Source organism: Embiotoca jacksoni, unplaced genomic scaffold, assembly GCF_022577435.1.
Source record: "Embiotoca jacksoni isolate LCO1_2020_lvr unplaced genomic scaffold, fEmbJac1.0.p SCAF_14, whole genome shotgun sequence".
NCBI lineage: Eukaryota > Metazoa > Chordata > Actinopteri > Embiotocidae > Embiotoca > Embiotoca jacksoni.
This window is the reverse complement of record NW_027185274.1, coordinates 13,299,612-13,322,390: the sequence shown is the minus strand read 5'-3', so window position 1 is coordinate 13,322,390 and position 22,779 is coordinate 13,299,612. Positions and strand designations below refer to the sequence as shown.

General features: G+C 38.3%; 1 protein-coding gene across 1 annotated transcript; it reads left to right on the top strand.

The window, feature by feature from the left end:
• Positions 1–6,694: 6,694 nt before the first annotated feature.
• On the top strand, positions 6,695–22,339 carry ttc12 (tetratricopeptide repeat domain 12). The gene is made up of 21 exons (XM_069148075.1): positions 6,695–6,843; positions 7,232–7,386; positions 7,636–7,657; positions 8,642–8,719; positions 8,816–8,937; positions 9,384–9,443; positions 9,827–9,898; positions 10,367–10,427; positions 11,072–11,260; positions 13,665–13,734; positions 14,620–14,708; positions 15,029–15,197; positions 15,761–15,856; positions 17,114–17,177; positions 17,263–17,397; positions 17,560–17,652; positions 17,988–18,056; positions 20,079–20,180; positions 20,579–20,678; positions 20,947–21,175; positions 22,002–22,339. The coding sequence occupies exons 1-21, from the start codon at positions 6,792–6,794 to the stop codon at positions 22,069–22,071; spliced, it is 2,097 nt and encodes a 698-aa protein (XP_069004176.1). The 5' UTR covers positions 6,695–6,791; the 3' UTR covers positions 22,072–22,339.
• Positions 22,340–22,779: the final 440 nt, after the last annotated feature.

The following is a 22,779-nucleotide window of genomic DNA, read 5'->3' as shown; positions in this document are numbered from 1 at the left end:
AGAGATGTTTGTATTATCGAAGCGCACACACTGTAACGTGCCCATGATGAAATGTGGTGCCATGCTTGTTGTTTTGATCAGTGGGTTGCTGTACTGTGTTACTGGGAATAACTCTCAGACGCGTGTTGACAGGAAGCTGAGGAGACACTCTTTGTGCGTCGCCAGAGGCTCCAGTCAGTTGGTGGCTTCTCTCTCCTGCTACTGCATTGTCTGTCCCATATCAAAGTTAAAGACATGAGCTCTGACTCCAGTCCTGCCTTCCAGCGGCTTTTCTTCAGGGTACAGACAAACACTCAAACGTAAACTATTGTTGTTGTTTGATTGATGTAACAGAATTTCCACATTTCAGTAGTTTTTTTTTTTTTTCAATATATAGTTATGGCAGGATGACTTTTAGCAGTACAACATTGATGTAAATTTGATTTGGCTTCTTTATCGCAGGCACTACAGGAATGCCTGGGAGAGCTGTTCCAGGCCAGATTGGGCCTCCGCCCATCTGGACAAGAAGCCAATTTTTGTGTTTGGTTTCAGGACCAAGAGGTCCCACCAGGGGATTTAAAGGAGACATTGTTAGACTCTCAAGCTGCCTCACTGCTTCACAGGCTTCATAAACCAAGCAGAGGATTGCTGTCTGAAGATGTGAGGACAGAATATTTCTCTAACTATCATCATTTTCCATAGCATGGATCACGTGAGAGCTAGTATTTTACTTACGGTTTAAATATGACTGCTCATTGTTTTATCCATCTGTCAGTATTGTATTGATGTATATATCCATATATTCTATACATTGTGAGTAGCAAAAGCCACATCACATTTCTCATGTTGTGCGTCTGTTTATGACCATACAAACAGGACCTTGAGAAACTCCAGAAGAAGCACAGAGAAACATCTCTGTTTTCCCATCTTGAAGGACTTTTGAGAGAGAAGAGTTCTGAAGTCACAGAGAAAGGCGAAGACCAGATCGGGTAAACAGATGTCTTCTGTGCTACCATAATAATATGGACTGAGTGGAAAGTTTTGAAATATAAATTAATTTCAGAAAGAAACAAAACAAAACAAAACAAAACAAAGATGCTAAATTCTCCATATTGCTACCATGTGCCAAAGAAAAACAAGTGTCTAACCAGCTCTATGTTTTTAATGATATTATGTCAGGCTCAACAAAAAGGAAATTAAACCTGCTTTGAGGTTAGTAGAAGTACATCAAATATTAATTTTTGCATACAAAGATTGTTTGGGATTTCAGCAAGTTACTATCCTAAATATAACCCTAAACATGTCTTAAAAACAAATTTTCCCATTTTATTTACATACTATTGTCAAATTAAATATGGTAATCTTACCGAAAAACATAAGCTCTTAAAATTTTAAGGGAAAAGGCAATAATAATGAATGTTGTGACCTGACAGGCCTAAAATTTTAAAGAATTGATTTTTACATTTTCCAGTTCCTTTACATCATGTGTCAGGAAATGTATTTCAATACAATACAGTAAATGTAATTGTGACACAAAATATCAGCGACAACAATATCTTTAATCATTTATTACACACAAAATTCATGTTGCAGTGTTTATTTTTTGCAAACATAGCAACAAAACATGCAACACTGAGAACGCAAAACAGCGCTCTCCTTCGACATCCACTGCAAAGCCCTGGCTATTACAAGGTTATTTTTCTGGACACCTGATTAATACAAGTATACAAACATTTGAACGGGCACATGCAGACATCCGTTCCTATTTAGTGGCCCCGTGTGGGGAGGAGGGCAAGCACACAGAAACAAAATGATGTGCGGAGGCTCTAATGGCAAAAGTAGGCGCCTTCATTTTTATTTAGCGACTCTGACGGCGATGACAATGGTGAACAAAATTATTCCACAGACAAGTCCCACGATGTTTAGGATCTTGGCTGTCCTTGATGCATCTTCAGCTATAGCTGATTCTCCAACAGCATTGGCATTTTGTACCTTGAAAACAAACAATGATCAAAATTAGTGACATTTTACATGCATTTTAGTCTAAATGTAAAATCAAATTTGACTGGTTACATTATGAGCATAAGTCAATCAACATTTAGCCTCAACAAAGCAGCCTCAGGGTGTTTTTTGATGCATTATATTTCATATGAAATTATAAATTCCAGTTTACTAGGAATTTCACTTTTATAGTCAATAATTACAAAATGTATAATTTTGCAAATCACAAAAAATTATTTGCCTTGTTTTTGATTTTAGGGCGTGTCTTAGAGTGCAGTGGTAGAGAAGAGCAAAAGTTTGAGTAAAAGATACTCAGGAAATGTTACCTACCTTGCAGGAGCAGATGATAGCCGCAATCCCTATAGGCAGACAGCAGCACAAAGTGTTAAAGATGGACCATCCAAGGTAGGATGGGGCGACAGCTTGGGACTGGCCTCTTTCCATAGTATCTAGCTGTCTCAAGTTAAGTTGATGAGAGTTCTGATTTATTTGCAAGTGTCTGCACCCTATATCTGGTGGGGGTTTTGACCAACGCCCTTTTATCCTTTATGGGTGTGGTTTAAAAAGGCTGCATAAGACTTAACAACTACATGAGCAGCCAGTGGAGACAAAAAAGACATTATCCACACCCCTATTGGAGTGAGAGAAATTTGGTGAGACAAAGGGGAAGAGTTTAAGATGTCCCAGCAAACCTCACAAATTACTCACTTCCAACTTTGAAGAGCCTATGGATGACTTCAGTTACTATAACCAAGTTCATTTTGTTTGGATACTCCTGAACAACAGTTTTATTCAATAGATGCAATTCAGTTAGTCTATTTATTAGTGTTGATTTATTATCTCATGTATCTACAAGTACCCCGATGGAATTATAACACAGCCAAAGTCCTAAATCTTCCAAAATGAATAATAAACTGCACAGTAAAATTGACTTTGTGGGATTCCATTAAACACGCCTGTTTCTATAGCTGATGGTAATGTACTCAAATTAAACTCAACATGCAGAGGTCTTCAGTTTTTGCTTCACATAAGGCTGTAAACTGTAATTTATTTTTTTGTCAGATAGCCTGTTCCCTGGTTAGGTTCTTACCCAACATCAACAGACGATTTTTGTTCTTTAGAGACCGCATTTGCCGAGCATCATTACACTGGTTAAAAGTAGCTGCACGTCTTGGATCAATTTCCTATTTACTGCTATTTTATTGCTTTTCTATTATTCTATTCTATTCTATTCTATTTTATTTTATTCTATTCTATTCTATTCTATTCTATTCTATTCTATTCTATTCTATTCTATTCTATTCTATTCTATTCTATTCTATTCTATTCTATTATTTTATTCTATTATTTCTATTATTATCTTATTGCTTCTGTATGCTGCTGTAGCGAAAAAAAATGTACCCTCGGGGATTAATAAAGTAAATACCTACCTACCTACCTACCTACCTACCTACTGTAATATCATTTAGGGAAATTTCTGAGATCTTATTTCTTAGCCCCGCTAATTCAAGGTTATTGTAAACCTCAGTATTTCTGTTATCTACATTTGCTTTTGAATTTTAAAATAATTTTATCCACACCAAAGCAGGTAATAACACAGCAGCATAATACCACAATCAGTGCTAATCAGTTTAATTCTTTCCTTAATTAGAAGGAAATCAGATGTCTTCAAGAGCCATATGTTTGCATTCAGAGAGCTTGAGTTGGGTATATGCTGATGGAAAGACACTGATTGTGATCCACCTGGTAATCATCATCATTTTTCTTCATGATACATTTGTTCATGGGTTGCAAAGCTTTTTCAAATTTTCTCTGCATGTACGTTTGAAAACATGTCCTCTTATGTTCTGCATTAATGACTGCACCCAAAGAGATATAAAGAAAAACAAGAAGTATGACCTGCATACACAAGCATAAACTGCTTTCTTTTTATGTACAAGTTTTATGGATTTATTGTAATATGTTTTTGGTGTTCCGCGTGTTATAAAAACTGCTAATAAAGATTGTTACAGAGAAGACAGTGTTCAGTTATGTCACTTAAACGGTCATGTATACAGCAAGTATATCATGTTTTTTGTACTGAAACGTTTTAAACACTTTAACTAGGAACATTCTTTAGCTTGCAGTGCAGTTTTGAAGTGGGGTTCATCTTAAGAGATAACCACCGAAGAAAGACTGGAGCCTTGAGCAGATTTTATTGTACAAAGGCAGATAAAGTGGAGCACAATCAGTGACTGCACTGTGCTGTCAGTGTCTGCTGTCCTCTGAGACACGACACTGTGGCATCCACAGCAGCTGGAGTCTGGCCATACAAAAGCCCCTTTTTGTAAGCTGTCGCAGACATAACTCAGTAATTCTGTCATGTTCCAATGCATGCGTACTCCAGCGGTGTATAATGAAGTCCCAAAATGCAAGCTATATTTTTAAAGCAACTCTTCTCATCTACAAGTTGTTTTTTTCTGCACTTATTTGATCAGATGTTTAATCGGTCATCCAAATGCATTTCATTTTTTAGTGATGTGTTTCCGTGTCTGCCTTTGTTCTCTGAACATTGAGATCCTAATTCTGGAAAACATTTCAGCTTACTATTTTAAGAGCATAAAAGCATGTCACTATGAGATATAAGCACAAACCTTTTTTTTTAACAACTCTGCTAACAAGCATCCAAACTAATGATGTAAGTAATGTTCACATTTCAACATGATCAACGTGAATGGTAAGGGATGCTCTGAAGTATCCTCTTTATCCTCATTTGCTTTGTGCAGCTGAGGATAAAGAGCCTCACTGTCTGTGCCTGTCACTCAGCTCGCATTCCTTTTTAGGACATTTCCCAAAGTCCAGTTGTACAGTACTGCGTTTATGAGAGCTTGTATTTCTCACAGCAGAAGTAGTTTGGTACAAAGTCTGTCCTTGTTCAAGAGGGACACTTTCTGAACGATAATAAATGTCCCAAACAAATTCACAAAGCTTAAGATTCAAAGGTTACATTTTTTTATTTTTTTATTTAAAGCATGTAACATATTTCTCCATGTTGCAAAGAAAATGTTCAGTTATAGATTGAAAAAAAAAAAAACTTTCCAAATGAAAACCGAAAGACAGTTTCTCATGTTCAGAGAGTCCGCCATCGAAATGACCCAGAGAGGCACCAAGAGTTGAGAGACATCCAATGCCACATGATGGCAACTTTTTGAAATAGAGTACTATTTGATTATAAAGTAATTTCTTGTGCTGCTGCAGCTATATGAGAATATGCTAGCATGTGCATCCCTGGCTCAACGACAAGGCCTTTTTTTTTTTTTTTCAGACTATCTCTGTTGGTTAAAATAGAAAGTACTTTTTAGGAAAGTATTTAGCTACTTAATTTATTGTGCTATTATGGCGAGTGCCTTTTTTTGCACTTTCAAATTATGTACTTATCATTACAACGTACATGAGTAATATAAATAACATTGTTCTACTAACTGTCATTGTATTAATGTAATGTGTGCACATATTTTTAAGCTCACACTGTACTTCACTGACTGGCTTGGCTTTTAAAACACCTGGGATCAATATTTATGAGTGGCCTCTTCCTTTGTTGCTTTACTGGTACTTTAATGTAGCTTGTTCACAGTTTCCTCGGTCCTGTGATTCATTAAAGACAATGTATGAAAGAATGGAGTTACTGCAAACTGTACTGCAGCAGTTTTTTGGTAGCAAGAAGGACTTTTTGAAAGAAATTGAACCAAACATGCTCATGAGAATCTCTATAATGACTTAATTATCTGCCAACAGAAGTTGTGGTGCACTCTTTAGCTGATGAAACTTTGCAGTAAGTTTTTTTCTCCCTCTGCTTTATGGATAGTCACTTCTTGCTCCTTACTACTTGAAGTTATAGCAACACTAAATGTTTTTAAAACACAACTGATCTTTTACATATTTGAATAGATGTCTCTGTAACCACAAGGAGGCAGTATAGATCTATTGTTAAGAAAAGGAAAGTGGGTGCTCTCCGGTCATGATAGTCAATCAACAAGCAGATTCACTGAAGTGTTGAGATGTACACTTTCATTGAACATGGTGCACTGAACCCACAGGGCCCCCCCCCCCCCATTGATTTACAGATTAGATGTATATAATGACAGCTTTAAAATGATTTATATTGATTAATAAAAAAAAAAATACGCTTGACTGTTTGACGTGTTATTTTAATTGTTATTCATTTATTCTGCTTCTGTATGCTCTGTCTTTCGTATTTACTTCAACTGTAAGGTGTAGTGATTCAGTACTTTAAATAAACCCGATTGATTTATTGATTGACTTTTCTGTTCGCTTTGGATTCAAGCCGAAAATACGACGACCCAGTTCGAGGGAGAGAAGTGGTGCCTTCACGTGCTTTTGTGACGATCACAAAATGACAAGAAGCATAAACAAGCGTGTATACTTGTGTGACACAACTCACTTTTGGCAAAGTGATAAACCAGTGGCATGCATTAGAGTAGGCTTACATTTAACTTATAACAAAACACGACATGTTGGAGACGGGTAGCTCTTGACGAGATTTCTAAGACACGCTTTTGCTTAAAATAATAGTAATGCGCGTCATTCTACGTGCTTGCTTATAAAGACTCCACTGATTTTAGTTCCCCCCCCCTTCCTTATTAAACTGTGTGCGGTTTCAAAGTTAGTGCAATAATTTACGAGTGACCGTGAAGGCATCGCGTTACTATGGTAACTAAAAGTTAGGCGACTTCACGGGGAAACGCGAAGATAAAATAAGAGTTATTATAGTTCGTAAATCACAAAAGCAGGCTTAAAAAGGCAAACGCGCGATGGAGGAACTTGAAGACTTCGAGAGTTTTTTGAAGAATGTTGACCAAATAAGTGAGTAATGAGCTGTGCACCTCAGTTCGCTGTCTTTGTGCCAGAATAAAAAGGCGTTATTAGCCAGGCTGTCGTGAGCTAAACAAACCGATTGAAGGCCCGTCTGTGTTAATTTGACACAAATCCACTGTGTACATCAACCCCATATAAGATTTAAAAATAAATATTTGTACAAAAAGATATACAATGTACTGTGTTGTGCATCTTAACCATGCAGTTGCAGGAGGTCTACTTTTATGAAGTTGTGGGTTAAGTTATAACGTATTTGTGTATTGTAACCAATACAAACCACAATTTGATCAAATTGAATGACGTTCGTACTCAAAACTCTTGATTTGTGTAGATATTTTAAAGGCTGCAGGAAAAATAAACCATTAATTCTTTTCAGGTCGAGTCGTGCAGGATCTAAGTTCTGCTGATGTCGAAGTCCAGCAAAAAGCGATGGTTAAAGCTGATTGCTACATTGCTGCCTTGGATGACCCCTGCAGAACAAAAGTCAACAAGACGACAATCGGCACACACCCACCACTCCAGCCTCCCTTGGTAATGACAGACACACAAAGTCAACAACACAGGGCTGCACTCCTACTCTCCCTGCCTGTCTCAGCTCCCCCGTCTTCCCACCGTGTCTGTGCCTCTTTGTGTCTGTCTCACTCTCTCTTGCTGGCTCCGTCCCTCAAGCACACAGTTCAACAGCTTCTTGCTGTGTTGTCTACCTTGTCCCCTATTGTTCTGTACAAGCAGTGAATAGGAAGACGTAATATTCTTGTCATTATTTTTCCTGTTTTACAGCGTCATCAGAGTGAAAGTCCAGGTGAGCAACAAAGAAAACAGATATCATGATGATTGTCTTTTGCAGTGAATTAAAACGATTGTTTAAGCAGACTTGCGTTGTGCAAGACAAGCGGAGGTTTCTGTTGGCCAAACAAATAAAATGTCAGTATAATGTTTTTTTTAAATAACAGTGTTTTTTTGCTACTTTGAACTGCTATGGATTAGAGGATATGGGTCACAGGATATGACTGATGTTTTTGTTGCTTCATTTGTTCATAGGCATCTTACTACATTTAGATAAGCGGATTTGTATATTGACTGTTAAGCTACTACATTTCAGAAATACTGATGTGCACATGCCGTAAAAATAGGAGTTAACTCGAGATCAGTGTGCAGTGTATTTATATACTGAGAGGTGCTGTGGTGACACCTTATTCAACTCAGCACTTTACATGTGGTGTTCCATCTTTTTTTAACAAATCAGCATTTCTTTTAAAGGCTTCCTGCAGTAAAACTCATCAATACAAGTAAAGCTGCAAATGCAAAATCCTTTCACACCTCTGTGCGAATGTGCTAATATTGAAAATAACACACCATACAGTGAATTCATGAGGAGGAAGGAAAAAGTAATTCTGTGGTTGAGGCTGAGGAAACAGTGAACCGTTTTTTTTTTCTTCCCAATCATAGCACCTCCAACTGATTGAGTAATGTCTCTGTGCAAACATTTTAGCACTAAATCACTGACTGCATCTCTATAGTAACGGATGATTACTTAAAAAACTGCTTGGCTGCAAGCACATACTTGCACACAACATGATGGTTAGATTTTGTTTATTTAAAATGTGTGTGCTTGCAAGTTCAGTTTTTTTTAAACTCCTTTTACACCGTGCCTCTCAACATTTGAAAAAAAAACTCGCACTTAATGTGAAATATAGCCTAATGACAAACATCCCTACATCCCCTCACCTTCTCTGTCCTTGTATTCCTCATGCTTAAGACATTTCTTTTTCCTTTTTTTGATCAGAGAATTTCATGATGATTATGGAGAGAGATGCTGAAGACAGGGGAGTAAGGAGAACTGCAAAAGTGAAAAAGGCGACTGGTGTGTGATTCGCTGTTGTTGTAGGTGAACATTTTGCTGTACTGCTGAGCTGACAATTTGTCTGTTTTAAATGTTGGACTGTTTGTATTACTGCAGCACTTAAAGACAAGGGGAATGAAGCTTATGCTCAAGAGGACTACGAAACTGCTGTGAAGTATTACAGTGATGGCTTGGCTGAACTAAAGGACATGCAGCCACTGTACACCAACCGAGCACAAGTAAATATCGTTTAAGTATTTTCCAATGAAAACTAAAATTGTGTTTTGGAGGTAATGTTTTGTAATTCAATCCAATAAAATGATCCCACTCTCTAAAATTTAAGGCAAAACGTGACAAACAATTCTTTGTTGCGCAGAGAAAATCGAAGAAGGGCTGCTTTTATGTGGTCAACACTGTGGCATAAAGCGGTTAAGACCCTCTGTGAAACAAATCTCTGTGGACTTCAATTCTACTACAATTATGTCCATGTGCAGTTACCTTAATTGTAGAATCAATACGTTCCTTCCCAAAGACCCAGGAACTTAAAGATCTGCTCTGTGGTATTATACTTAGCAAACGATGTCACAATACTAATCCCGTTCCTTACTTTGTTTGGCCACATTTTTAATTTTTTGGAAGTTTTTGATGGCTGGTTAACATCCGTCCAATGTTTAAATCTACTTAGGCCTACGTCAAGCTGGGAAAGTACGAGGAGGCTATCAGTGACTGCGAATGGGCCCTGAAGGTAAGCTCTGGCTGGTAACTCAAATCAGTCTGTTGCTGCCTCATATATCATGGTGAGGCTGTTTATGAGTTTATCATAATTTAGTTGCCTTTTCGAGTCATGTTTTCTTCAAGTTGCTCCAAAATGCAAATTAACAATGTAAAAGCCTGACTGTGTTTTGGATGGCAAATCTGCTCCATAAAGTAAATGTTGTACTTATAATAATATCACTCGCACAAACCAAGCTTTCTGATGTGTAATGTGACTGTAAAGTCCAGACTGAATATTTCTTTCTTACTGTGCTGGTGTTATCAGTGACGAAACATTGAATAACCATTATGGAGATGTGCTGCTGATGAAGTGCTTTAAGTTGTACACTCCCATGACAATTTTCTCTCTATCAGTGTAATGAGAAGTGCATAAAGGCGTATCTTCACATGGGCAAAGCATATCTTGGCATAAAGAAATATAATGAGGTCAGTACAATTACCTCTCATTACATCTAACCACATCTGTTTGTCTTTTTTAAACCTTGCTGTGCAGAAAGCTCCAGCGGACATTTAATTCCACTGTAGCAGAAACAACTCTACTTTATGTGTACCTGGAATATCAAATAAAAAATGTTAAGAATGTGTAAGCATATGGCATTTCAGCAGTATCAGAACTGATCAAAATGTAGGTTATGTGGTCTCACAGAAATCTGTAATCTTAATAATTATTTCAATGGATACATTGCAAAATAGGCTTATATCTAACATCGGTATCATTGATATGACACAATTACAACAAAGTGCATCATAGTTTTCTGTTTACTGTAAACCACTCTTAGGATATTGTGAGTGTGAGAGAGTGGCCCCAATCATCATTTTTTTTTATGGGTTTAGTAGAGACCAGCGAAGCTCATTATATAACCAGTGAGTAAAGAAAAGTTCCCCCTTTTTCAGGCAAGAAACTGCTTTGAAAAAATACAGGAGATTGAACCCAGAAGGAAATCAATGGTAAAAGGTAAATAATCTATTTTCACTGTTTACGTTAGGAAACGTTTGATGTATTAAATCTTATGCCATTTCTCATGCCAAACCATTTTAAATTTAGGTACACATCTAATTTTTTTTTATGTGCAAATTCTTCACATGATTTAGTTTCATTTTGATTTCATCAATTACATTATATTGCCTAAATTAAAGTTACACCGAAGCCCATCTAAACTATAGATGCTCTCCATTATTATTCAAATAGTTATAAGTGATGTGGTCAACCTAAAGCTTAATGCCAGTGTGCTGTTGCTCAGCCAAAAAGTCATTTAGTTTTCCTCCCAGTGTAATTGGGTTTCGTGTTTTTTGTTCATTCACTCAGTGAAAAGTCAGAAAAATGGCTCCATAATGGGAAAAATCGTTTGTCAAAAGCTAACCTTCCTTGACTTTGTGGCTGTCACAAACATTATGTGTTTGCTATTGTCATATGTGGCGTGGCTTTGCATTTCTTATCCAGCAATAGACCTTAAATCTGAGTGCATGTTTATGGCAGTAGGTTGAATGTAGTGGTCATGTCAGGATGGGAGCAGCACCAGAGGAAACTCTACAGTCACTTGTATGGAATAATTTGCTCTCTCTACTTCCCTGTTCTATCACTTTGGTTTTCCTTTGTAGAGTACCTGACCCACGTAGATTTGGAAGAGGAGAGAGAGATTCAGGAGATGAATGCGAGGCAAGAGTTTAACAAGGGAGAGAAGAAGGCCACAACGGTGCCCCAGATGCTAGAGAAGCTGTCAAGGCCTGGCCAGATGCCCTTCTACTACTGTGGAGGGTTGGAGATTCTGTCACAAGTGCTTACTGACAGTGAGTGTTCTTCTACAAGAAGCTTTGGCAGTATTTTGTTTCTCCTCTAATCTCTCTGTCCCGAGTTGTTCCTCAATCATCAGCTTTACTGGTGCACCTATTTGCATAGATCTACGACTAAAATGATAGCAAAAGATCAGCTTTGAGGTCGGGGTGGTTAAGAAGACTTGAAGGAGAAACATAAATGTATTACAGTGCTTAACTATTCACAGAAAACATCTGAGGGCATGGCGTCCGCTGAAGCAGGGCAGCAAAAACAAATTGCTTCCGTGACAAACGAAGAGAAGGCGGAATGAACACTATCCATCACTGATTTCTCTTTATGCTCCATTTGCTTGTCACAGTGAGAAAATGTCCTGTATGGAGTTTAAAGCCACTGTGGAGAGGATAGGAAATTCATTCATACCATAACATTTTGTGGAGTTAAGTAATGTTATGGTATGAATGACACTTGCATAAAAATTGCTGAGCAGAACAGTTTTCTTTGAATAAATTCTCTGCTATTTTGTGATGCCTGGTGATCATTGAAACCCGCAGGTAAGATTTGATTTGTAATCTGTTTTTGATAATCTTATTTAACTGGATTATACATTACCTTGGTGTATAGATGATGATATAATTTGGTTGTTGAACTGCTGAGTGGGCTGTTTCAAGGCCATAATGCCATCTGTTCCAGCAGCAAAGTGATGTTGTGAGGTTAAGAAACTGGGATTGAGGCCTTTCGTATGACTACAGGGTTGTGTGTGCAGTTTAGCTTTATTTGGTGTCAAGAGCAGACATCAATGGAGGGATTGTTGTGGGATGACGGAAATCACTGTTAAGACCTCTGGAGCTGTCTTGGGTACAATTCAGTGAAACAGTAGTGATAGCAGATGTCCATAATCTCAGTGCCATACCTGCACTCAACCCTGTCAGATTTAAAGAAGGTATCTAGTGAATGTTGGTACCTTTGCAGAGACTGCAGATTAATGACAGCCTAATTTAAGGCCTCCAGATGGACAGGAGCCTCACAACATGCCATAAATTATTGATGTTTTTATATATTTTAGTGCAAGAGTGAGGTGTTGTGAGGAGAAAAAGAATTTCTAACGTCCCTGATCAAGAAAACAACACATTCACCTTGGCTGAAAAAAAGCATTCGTCCACGTTACAACTGTCATAAAAGTAGCGCCGGAAATGAGGCAATACATCCCATACTGACCCATGATTGGGGAAATGGTTTCAGGAGACAAATCATATATCTGCCTGCTTTATCTTAGTTGTTTAATAGTAGCCTACTTGGTGCTCAAGGTTTCAGATGAATCAAACAGAACATTCTCTTATGGCCCTGATTTCTTGTCAGATTGAGATTGGTTAGGTATGAGCTGTTTCACCCCATCCACCCATTTGATAGTGATAGCATCAGGTAATTGATATTTGTTTACCAAGTCCTCTACTGTCTGAAAAGGGGCCATTGTAGACAGGCTGCAATTGATCTCCACCAGGTTTTTCACCCCTCTGCTGTCAGCTGCTGATATTTTTGTGAATGTTTTTGACCCAGTGAATGACTTTGAAAGTCCACACTGCTAATGTTCTGTAACTCCTTTTAGGTATGGCCATAAGGCAAAAGTTTAACCTTTTTCGAACAGCAGTAATACAATAACAGTGCAATTCATCAAGGTCAATGGCCCTCTCAGGTCTATTTATTTTGTTAATTTCAGCTAAGAGCGAAGATGTAATGAAGTATTTCTGACATGCTCCACCTCACTGGTGCTCTCTTACATGCCATAAATAAAACTTGAGCTATTTTGACCACATGGCCAAAACTGATGGCGTGAAATGGCCAAAACTGATGGAGTGAAATGGAGTAAAACTGTAAAAAAAGCTACATCACAGTGTAATGCCCCCTCTCCCTCTCTTTAAGTTTTAACTTGTATCACTATTTGTAATACACCATACTCTTTTGCCCTGGCTGTCCTCTGCAGAATGGAAAACATTTCTTGTCTAATTTCTCTTTTCTCTTCATTTAGATGAAGAAAAGTGCCAAGTCAAATGATACAAAGCCTGTCTCACAGTGCCATTCAACAGAAAAGGGCAAAACTTACATAATTCAACACTGAAAGGATCTCAGCAGGGCCGACAGTACAAGCTTTCTCCGCTAAAACTACTCCTTCACTGCTCTGCTCAACTTTTTATATTCTCCGTCTCACTATAAGTAGAAAATAGACCATTGCCTACTGTACCTTGCTCTGTCAAAATATTTTATTTATTCTTTTCTCTTGTGTCCTTGACTGTAAACCAGCGAAAAAGGCAAGTTAAACTAAAAGAGAGAAGTGTTGTGTTTCTGTAAATCCTCTACCAGGTTACCAAGTGATGATATATAGTTTTCTGTGTTCTTACACTGTCTACTGTTCTCTTCTAACAGGTACAGGTCAGACTCTTTTCCGACTGAACAATGGCTTTAGTATCATCAGCAACAATGACACAGTGAAGAGGTAAGGAGACCAGAGGGGGAGGTAGCAGTCAGCTCTCAGTGGAGCTTTGACAGATGGACCTAGAGACAGGGGCATACAGAAACAATGATGGCCTAAACTGGAGAGATCATTCACCACCCCCACCCTCTCTCTCTCAGGTTGTTTGTGTGATGGCTCAAAGACGAAAAGATGATCACACTAGAAATTGAGATGAGAGCTGACGTGAGCAAAGTCACTGAGTTTCGTCCCAGAAAGAGGCTGTGATTTGTACAACATACAAATTACGACTCCCTCTTGACAGATCAGTGAGGTTATTATTACCTTGTCACATAACTTCCATGTTGTCCATTGTTCATTATTCAAAGTGGAGCAGAGTGTCCGGGCAGCTCGATGAGAATAGTCAGTAAGGATGCTGCTGTGAGCCCAATAGACGAACTGTGAGCCACGTAGCACAGAAGGCCAGTCGCATCGTTGCCTGTTCTGATCCCAATATGAAGAGGCACTCTGAGTTCACGTGCTCCTGGCAGTGGTATACTGTAAATAGAAAAGGAGTTCAAGAAAAAAAAAAAAAAAAAAAAAATCCAAAAAAAGGTCTAAAATGCTTTAAAGTACATATATGTGGTTTTAATACCAATACGTACTTTATGCTCAGGTAACTGCTTGCAGCAGCAGGATTGTTTAGAGTCAGTAAATATAGCATCTTGCTAATTGTGTTGAACTGTTTCCTGTTTGGTATTATTGATAACATGCTTGTATACTTTAACATAAAATGAATATTGAGAATGTTTGTCGTGTCACATTCTGTTGTTGTCGTTTCATTCGTCTTATCCTTTGTTTTGTGTTTGGATATGTGTTTGTTGACATAATTTCATGTAACCTACAATTTTGAGTTCATTGTCTTCACAGTTGCCTGTTGCAGAAGACAAACGATCCAGACAGTCAGGAGTTGTGCGGGTCTGTTTTGAAATTATGGAAGGCTGTTTGTCATGGAAATGGTACGTAGGTAATTGAAATACACTTCAATTTCTGCTATTGTCTGTGCATCAATTTGCTCACAAGGATTTAGCAGGAAACTTAGGGTAAATAAATAATGAATACAAACATAACCCTCGATTTCGTATCGCACAGACTATCTGGGCAACAGCCTGTCGATTGCTTGTGCCAACGTTTTGTTTACGTAATTTATATAGCTATACACAGTGTGTGTATGTTGATATTATTGACATAAAGATGAGGGTGTTGTTCTTTGGCAAGATAACACAGTACTGTGTCCAACTCATTCTATATGCATTCTCTGCTTTCCCTTTGCTTTCAGATGAAAACCAGAAAATGTTGATGATGTGTCCAGTTAGCAGACAGTCCCTTGTTCAGCTGGTAACATCAGAGCATGTTGCCATAGTGAATGAATGCCTGGCATTACTATATTTGTACTCACAGATGCCACGCGGCAGATGCTTGGCCATTGACAACCTAAATTTGCACATGTAAGACATCTTTACACTGTCAGTAGATGCACCTTAGCGTCAACATATCTGGGGTAAAAATTAATTTCCTCTCCACCAAACTGAAGCACATTGCAAGGACAGGGAAGTACAGCATATATTATATAGACAGATATGGAAACATGTTTTCTTTTCCCTCTTCTAATAACGGCCCTGGGCCATATGTTTGTCATTGTCAGTCCAATTGCCGCATCCATTGAATATATCAATAAAGTTTGTACTATATATCATTATTCTGTTAACACTGAATGACCCAAATTATTTTTTTTTATGATCTGGACATCTGAAACTGATTAGAGATACAGAAAATAGAGAATGAGTAAGATTGCTATTAGGTTTTGCAATTATTAGCACACTTATTGGTCCAAAGGTGGATACCATGATTATCTGGAAACAATACATTCACATACAATATATCTTTATAATATTCATTAAGAACCTGTTGTTTTACAAAAATGGTTGATTCACTTTATTTCTATTTCTCTTTCATTTGTGTTTCCCTCTTTCTGTTTTTATTTCCCTTTACTCGTCATCTGAATCTAAAGGTTAGTGAGGAATCTCATGGTGTGCATCTCAAAGCCAAAGCAGCAGCAGGAGAACACAGCGGTCAACATTCTGCTGAATTTGACAGCAGAAAACAGGTATTAATGATACATAGTCAAACAAAACTCGCCAGTTATTCTCACGATGTAGACAATGAATCATTTCATATCTGGTTGTGGAAATACGTATTTTCAGACACTCTGCAGAAAATGACCCATAAGACAGGCTATCCCATTTCCCATACATCCATAAAGATTAAAAACACTTTAAAATCCACCCATGCCAGGAGAGGTGCCCAGAGAAATGGAAAGTGTGGCATCTTCCAATAAATCAACATGTGCTATCCAAGTGTTATTGTCACTTGAAGGCAAAGGCCATTCTAAAGCCGTTTCCCTTTCTGGCACCTCATGAAAATAGGCATGAAAGGACAAGCCAGGCTCTCAAACACAGAAGGAAATAAGGCGAGATGTCAAGCAGTGAAATGGGCAGATCAATTTTCCTTGTCCATATCTCAAAGAGGGTTACTCAAAAAAGTGTGTTAACGCCTGCAGAGGTTTTCTCTGCTTGGCCGGATCAGTGTTGGGCTTCCATTGATGTTTTTTCTTTCGGTGGTAAATTAATACACAAGTGGTGCAAACTGATTCTAAATCGTACAAATCTCCGTGAGTTAAACATTTACAGAATGCATACACATTTTCACACATGCATTTACACATTGTACTACATCTACATGGCATAAAGCATACCAAGCTATTGGTTTTAGTCATGAGTCAAAGGGAAATGGACTGTGCGGTGTAGGTACAAAGAACACGGCAAATGCATCTGCCTTTGACAAGAGTGAGTTGGACTCTTCAGAGACATGACAATCGATGCTTTCTGGCCACTAAATTGAAATGTCCTGTATGACTTAGATATCTTGTCTATTTGGGGAGTAAAGGACCTGTTCACCTCGGAAAGAGGTCCCCTCTTCGGTGGTTCCACAAAGCCTTTTTGTTTTTGGTTATTTCTTGCTCAGTTGATAAAGTTGTTGATTTGCTTGCCCGTGTCATGCCGAGCCACGAAGAACTTTATCCTAACACAGTACATCAGCTCGGCAATAGTTGTCCTTGTGACAGCAGTACACAAAATATTATATCTGCAACTTATGTTGCCTATGTACCCTCATGGTTGAAATGCACTTATTGTAAGTCGTTTTGGATAAAAGCGTCAGCCAAATGAAATGCAATGTAATGTAATGTAATGTGTAACAGTGGAATAATTCTGACCTTTAACCATATTTATACATATAAATCCATATACACAGTCTGCCTGTTCTACATTCACAGTAAACAAATTTTTGTTCACATTGTTTGCAGATTTTGCATTCAGATAAGAAATGTGTTGAGCGACTCTGTCATTGTACCATTCACAGCAATACTGGTAAGTTATGCAGATACCACAATTAATTTTGTATTAAGTGTGCTCGTCTGGGTAAATGTGCTCGTCTGTCTGCTTCATTTTACAGAGAAATGTCAGCCAGTCCAATCGACATGTCCTTCCATCACTGATATCAGCTCTTGGCTGTGTGGCTCGAGATGACGTCAACCGTCATAAATTCGCTCATGACCCAGAATGTTGGAAGGCCTTTCTGATTGCCCTTGTTAGTATGCTCACTAACTTGTTTTTTTTTTTGTTTTGTTTTTTTTAAAGTGGAAATTGCTGTTCAACGTGTGATGTTCAGATGCCCAAAAAAATAAAACACTTTAGTTTTTAGTTTGATGACACAATTAGACATAACAGAAGGATTTGTCTTCCCTTGCAGAGGCAGTGCACTGTATGTGAATACAAAGAGATTTTATACCCGTTACTCGGCTTGATCATCAACCTTTCAATGATCACCTCTCCAGTCATCCAGGTAAAACCTCTAATCGCTGCCTGGATATGCTCAGTATTCTTGTGACAACAAAAATGTTCGCTAGTCGATGGATTATGTTAATGTTTCTTACACGCAGTCGAGCTGATTTGTCTTTGTTGTAAAACTTAAGAGGAATACGATTTGTGACTGCAAAAGGAACTCCACACTGGTGAAATTGATTAGATAAGAATATATTGCAAAACAAATAATACAATTTAATGGGCCGGGTGCAGAGGGAGAAATTATGTAATTCACGATGTGTGATGTCCCGTATTTAAATGTGAAATGTACGTGAAAATTGGCTTAGCCACATTTCCCTTTGTGCCTTTTTGTAGGAGCATGCCGCTCTGCTCTGTGACTGCTGTCTGGGCCTGCTGAGGGGCGATGACGGAGGAATCATAACTGTGAGGGAACCTTACTTAATCACTACGCTACAGTGCTAAGAGGATTTGAACCCTGACACATCATACATGCAGCTGTTTGACTGTATCGTAACTCTCACTAGGCTCTCGTATTAAGCTACATTACCATCTATTAAATGATTTTAAAGGTAACTCAAATATTACGAGAGATAGAAGAGATTTTTGCAGTTGAGGACCCTTGCTGAACATTTCTTGTTGTTGGTTTTCCCAACAAATACAAGGATTGTCCTTCCAGGTAACTACGCGAGAATAAAAGACATTTGTCTTGAGTAATTGGCCTTTCCTAGGGAGAGAGCTCCCTGCCAATGTGTCCCAAACGGTGGAAACAGCAATCCTTGATGTGCAGAGGATCCTGCTTACATGCCATTACCGTTGATTAAAATTCTAGCTCCAGGTGCTGTTGTCTGTGCTGATGACATTAGAGTTTCACAGTGACTGTGTGATGCCCTCAGAGTCCCACACTTTGCACCCTTCAGTCTGTTTTGGTGCTCACTCACTGCCTGGCTGACACTGTTTTAGTTTTAGTTTTTCATCTCGTTTTACGTAATTAGCTCTCTTCACTTCTTTTCTTTTTAAATCATCATAATGATTATGATAAGCCAGTGTCCTCATCACCCCAATTATCTCTGCTGTGCTGTTCATTTAAATATAAAGTTGAGGTTACATTTGTTGGGAGGTGAAGACAGCGTGCATGAGCCATGAAGCTGTGGAAACTACACAATTTGTCCATTTGCTTCCAAACATTAGAGACGACTCCACTCATTCTAGTAAAACATGAAGTAAACATTTTCGTCAAAGTTTTTTTTTTTAAAGATACATTCACCAATTTTTGGGCACTAGGAGCTCCAGAAGAAGCTGACTACAGCCTGACTACAGAATACAGTCGTACTCCCCTTTCCCACTTTATGATACATCTCAAATGAGCCTTTTTGTTTTTCTATCAGGCAAAAGTTGTGAAAAGTAAAAAAATTTTTTTTTTTGGTATCACCTCTATCGAGGTTTAGAGCTAGATACTGATATTACAGAGTGATGTGAAAACACTGCAGACCACTGATTGGTCACAGAGACACGTTACAATGATCACTCGAGCTTCGACTGGTAAAAAAGCCAACAAACAGATCCAGCGAATGCGACACTTCAGAGATGACGTCGTGGTAGTTTCATGCTGCGTTGCTATGACCACTGGCTACAGTAAGGGGCGGGTACTTTCTGTGGTGGAAAATGAAGTCCAGAAAAGTCCCTGAAAACTAGTATAATCCAGTTTAGACTTCACAATACAGTGAGCGCATGGTGTTATTGTGATGACCTCCAGCACGTTAGAATAACAGACAGAAGCAACACTACTACCTGTGTTGGAGATGTGTTTCTGGCTGCACATCAGATGGACGACTTTTCGATTAACTGTTTACCTAAATTAGTTATTTTGACAATAATTCTCTAAACTGAATAATTTGCACCTAAATGGTTCAATTTTGACATCTTTGTGAATTAAGTCATACCCAATACTTCCACTGTTTTGTGCCTTCAAATGACTTAGCTGTGCTCCGAAATTACGGCATGTAACAAAGTGTGATTCTACGGTTTCCGCCTGCAATTAATTTGTATGCAGCTACATTTTTATGGTTGTTTCTTTTCATTATTCCGTCCTCAAAGGGTCATTACAATCGTATGCGTATTCACACTAATCTCTCACCAGCTTTACAATCAACCTTCTGTATTGTATTGTTGCAAACACTCTATAACACCAACCCGTTTCACCTCTCAACAGCAGTGTACTCATTTCCTATTCTCCACCTTTTTCCAACCACGCTATCTCATTCTCTTTGTCTCCAGTAGAAGCTGTTTTTCTTTCTCTGTCTAGTTTTCTAGCTCCCTGAGCAGTTTTCTCTGATCCTTTTGTCATGTCTATTTCTCCTCTGTATTTTGTTCATCTATCTTTCCGCTGTTCTCAATCCTCTATTATTTCCTTGTCCAATGCACCTAATGTCTTCTTGTTTGTCCTAGAGAGCCACAGGTGTGCTCAGCAGTGTCCTCCCACAGTCCTCCGAGGCCATAAAGCATGTTAATCAGGGGGAAGTGGTCCGGACCATGCGCTGGCTGCTAAAGGTGCGTAACTGTATTTACAGCCAAGTGCATTTGATTTCATGCAACACTCATTCTAATACTTCTCATTGAATAATAATGATCTTTTGCCCATACACAGTATCGCACAAATTAATTGGATGCGCTCACATAAGATTTTGTCTGTTTTGTGTGTTTGGTTTCCACCTCTGTTCATACCTACAATAACAGTCCGACGATAACGATGTGATCCAAACGACATAAAAACATATTACTGCAAAAATAACTTATTCACATGAGATTTGCTCTACTTCCACTACATCACGTCGGTTTTTCTTAAACTGGGTGTGTGACCTCGTGAGTGTCGATATAAAGTTAAGAGTTTACAATCATGCATTCTGCTTGTTTAATGTCATTGTTATTTTTGTGCTTTTCCTGCCCAGGGAACCGGGCAGACTGCCACGAAGTATGCCATTAAGACCCTGACAGTGTGCACTGGTGGCAGTCAGTTGGCGCGGGAAGAGCTCGTGAAGTCTGATAAAAGTAAGAAATGATTGACATGTTAGCATTAACAAGCTCCTTCATTAGTCCATGAATAATCTTTGAGGGTTGACCTAATATTCAAATAAAGTGTGAGCTCGTGTGTGTGCCATGATGGGGTGGTGTATATTCTTGTGTATATGTGTGTGTGTATGTGTGTGTGATATACAGTAGATCTACAGATTTGTATGCCATTAGATGTGTTTCTTAATGTATTTAATATATACATATATATTCTCTCCAGTTTCTACTCATTTATTGTTCTGCACAGAACTGTCTGTCCTTCGTCATTTGCTGAGTTCCAGCTGTGATGAAATGGTGTCAGGAAACGCAGCCCTGTGCTTGGCCCACTGCCTTGAGTTAGAGGGAGTTGCCAGCCACCTGCTGGGCACTGATATCGTGCTGCTGCTGCTGCGGCACGCTGCAGGCGACACTAAGAAGACAGCTGTGCAGCAAAATGCAGCGATTGCTCTTGGGAAGCTGTGTCGATCTGAGCCCAGGTACCCTCTCACCCTTTATAAACCTCTGGTTGTTGATTACATTCTAGCCTGGAGCATCGATAGACTTGGTGAAATGACACATTGGCTGATTCATGTGATTTCAATGGTTTTGGTTAAAGAAGCTTTGCAAGAGGCACATTTACGATTTCTTGCTCAGGCTGACTGTACATTTTCCAATGTGTTGATTATAAGTGTGTTTGCATCTCATATATTATTTATTGTACATACATAGATGTTAGGTAGTCCTTTTTTTTTTTCTTGCAAACACCACCAATTTGAATAATTCAGTGTCATTCTGAGCAGTGATATTTGGATAATTAAAGCCTTGTGATAGCTGTAACATTTAGTTTATTTAGTCTTTCAGTTTTGCTTCTTGTTGGACATATTTGGACAAGTTGGAATGGCATTTTTACTAAACCTTTTCTTACTTTAGGCTTAATATTTCCTTTTATTGATCTTCTGGACTGACGGGTAAAATGTAAGAGTGAACAGCCTTTTATTAATAGACTCCGAGTTGACTTAGATAAAACCTGATTGCATTCTTAAATAAACAGTAATGTGCTGCTTTAGGCTGTCAACCGTAAACCGTAGCACCTCTCTAATTATGTAAGTATAACTGATATAGTATTCTTAATAATGGTAGCTACAAAAATGTCTCTTTATCACGAGAAAAGACGTTATTTGACCTCCAGACTGAAGAGCTCAGCCGTGACTGCATCGAGGATGTGTTGAGCTTTTGTTTCACAGAAGAGTCGTTTTACTTGACCAAAAATACCGACATTGTCTGTTCTTAAAAAAAAACAAAAAACATTTTTCTTCATTCCAGACATATGAACAAACTTCGAGAACTACATGGCCTTGAGATCCTGCACTCCTGTGTGAAGCTCATCGCCTAAACCCATGACACTGGGTTCATAGACATATTTTATAATCCCCTTGCTTGGCATCAATTTATTGTCTTCTGTATTCTGTTTTTAGCTAAGATGCTGGAATAAACAAAAGAAAAAAAGAATGAAAAAGAAAAGCCACAGGTAGTCATATTTGTTTAGTTTTTTTTAAACTCTCACCATAGATTTCTGTCCTTTTCAAAATAGTGTGGATTTTGTTGATGTTTTAGAAACTCTGACTTGAGAAAAATTAAAGATTTATTTCATTTTAATACGATTCTGCTCCTAATTGCTTAATCTACATAAAAAAAAGGTCAAAAGCATTAGCAAACGTTGTTGGCTGTCCTTATTTTTCATCCCCGCGTGTTTTAGAAAAGGTAATTACCATGAATTCAAGCAAATACAGGTGCAAACATTCTCTTTACCATCTCTTATTTTTACATAACAATTAAAGACATGACACAATACACTTTCTGTATGAGAACGATTAATGGATTACATAGGATTGATATTGACCGTGGCAACATTAACATACTGATGGTGTTTGAAGTGGAAAATAGATTAGAGACGTATCATTAACATGTGTTCATCCGTCTTCAAGGTATTGCTCTTATTTTCCTTTAAGTTTGTCAAGTTCAAAATATACACTGCTGACCAACAGCTAGTGTTACTGGCAATTGTGCCTTCCATACAATATTGATCAATATTTAATTGAGA

Bases quoted from the DNA above. Each gene is read 5' to 3' on its own strand.
- ttc12 (XM_069148075.1), top strand. From the start codon at position 6,792: ATGGAGGAACTTGAAGACTTCGAGAGTTTTTTGAAGAATGTTGACCAA. The intron at 7,387-7,635 runs GTAATGACAGAC...CCTGTTTTACAG, and splicing joins CACCACTCCAGCCTCCCTTG to CGTCATCAGAGTGAAAGTCC. The intron at 17,178-17,262 runs GTAAGTTATGCA...TTCATTTTACAG, and splicing joins TACCATTCACAGCAATACTG to AGAAATGTCAGCCAGTCCAA.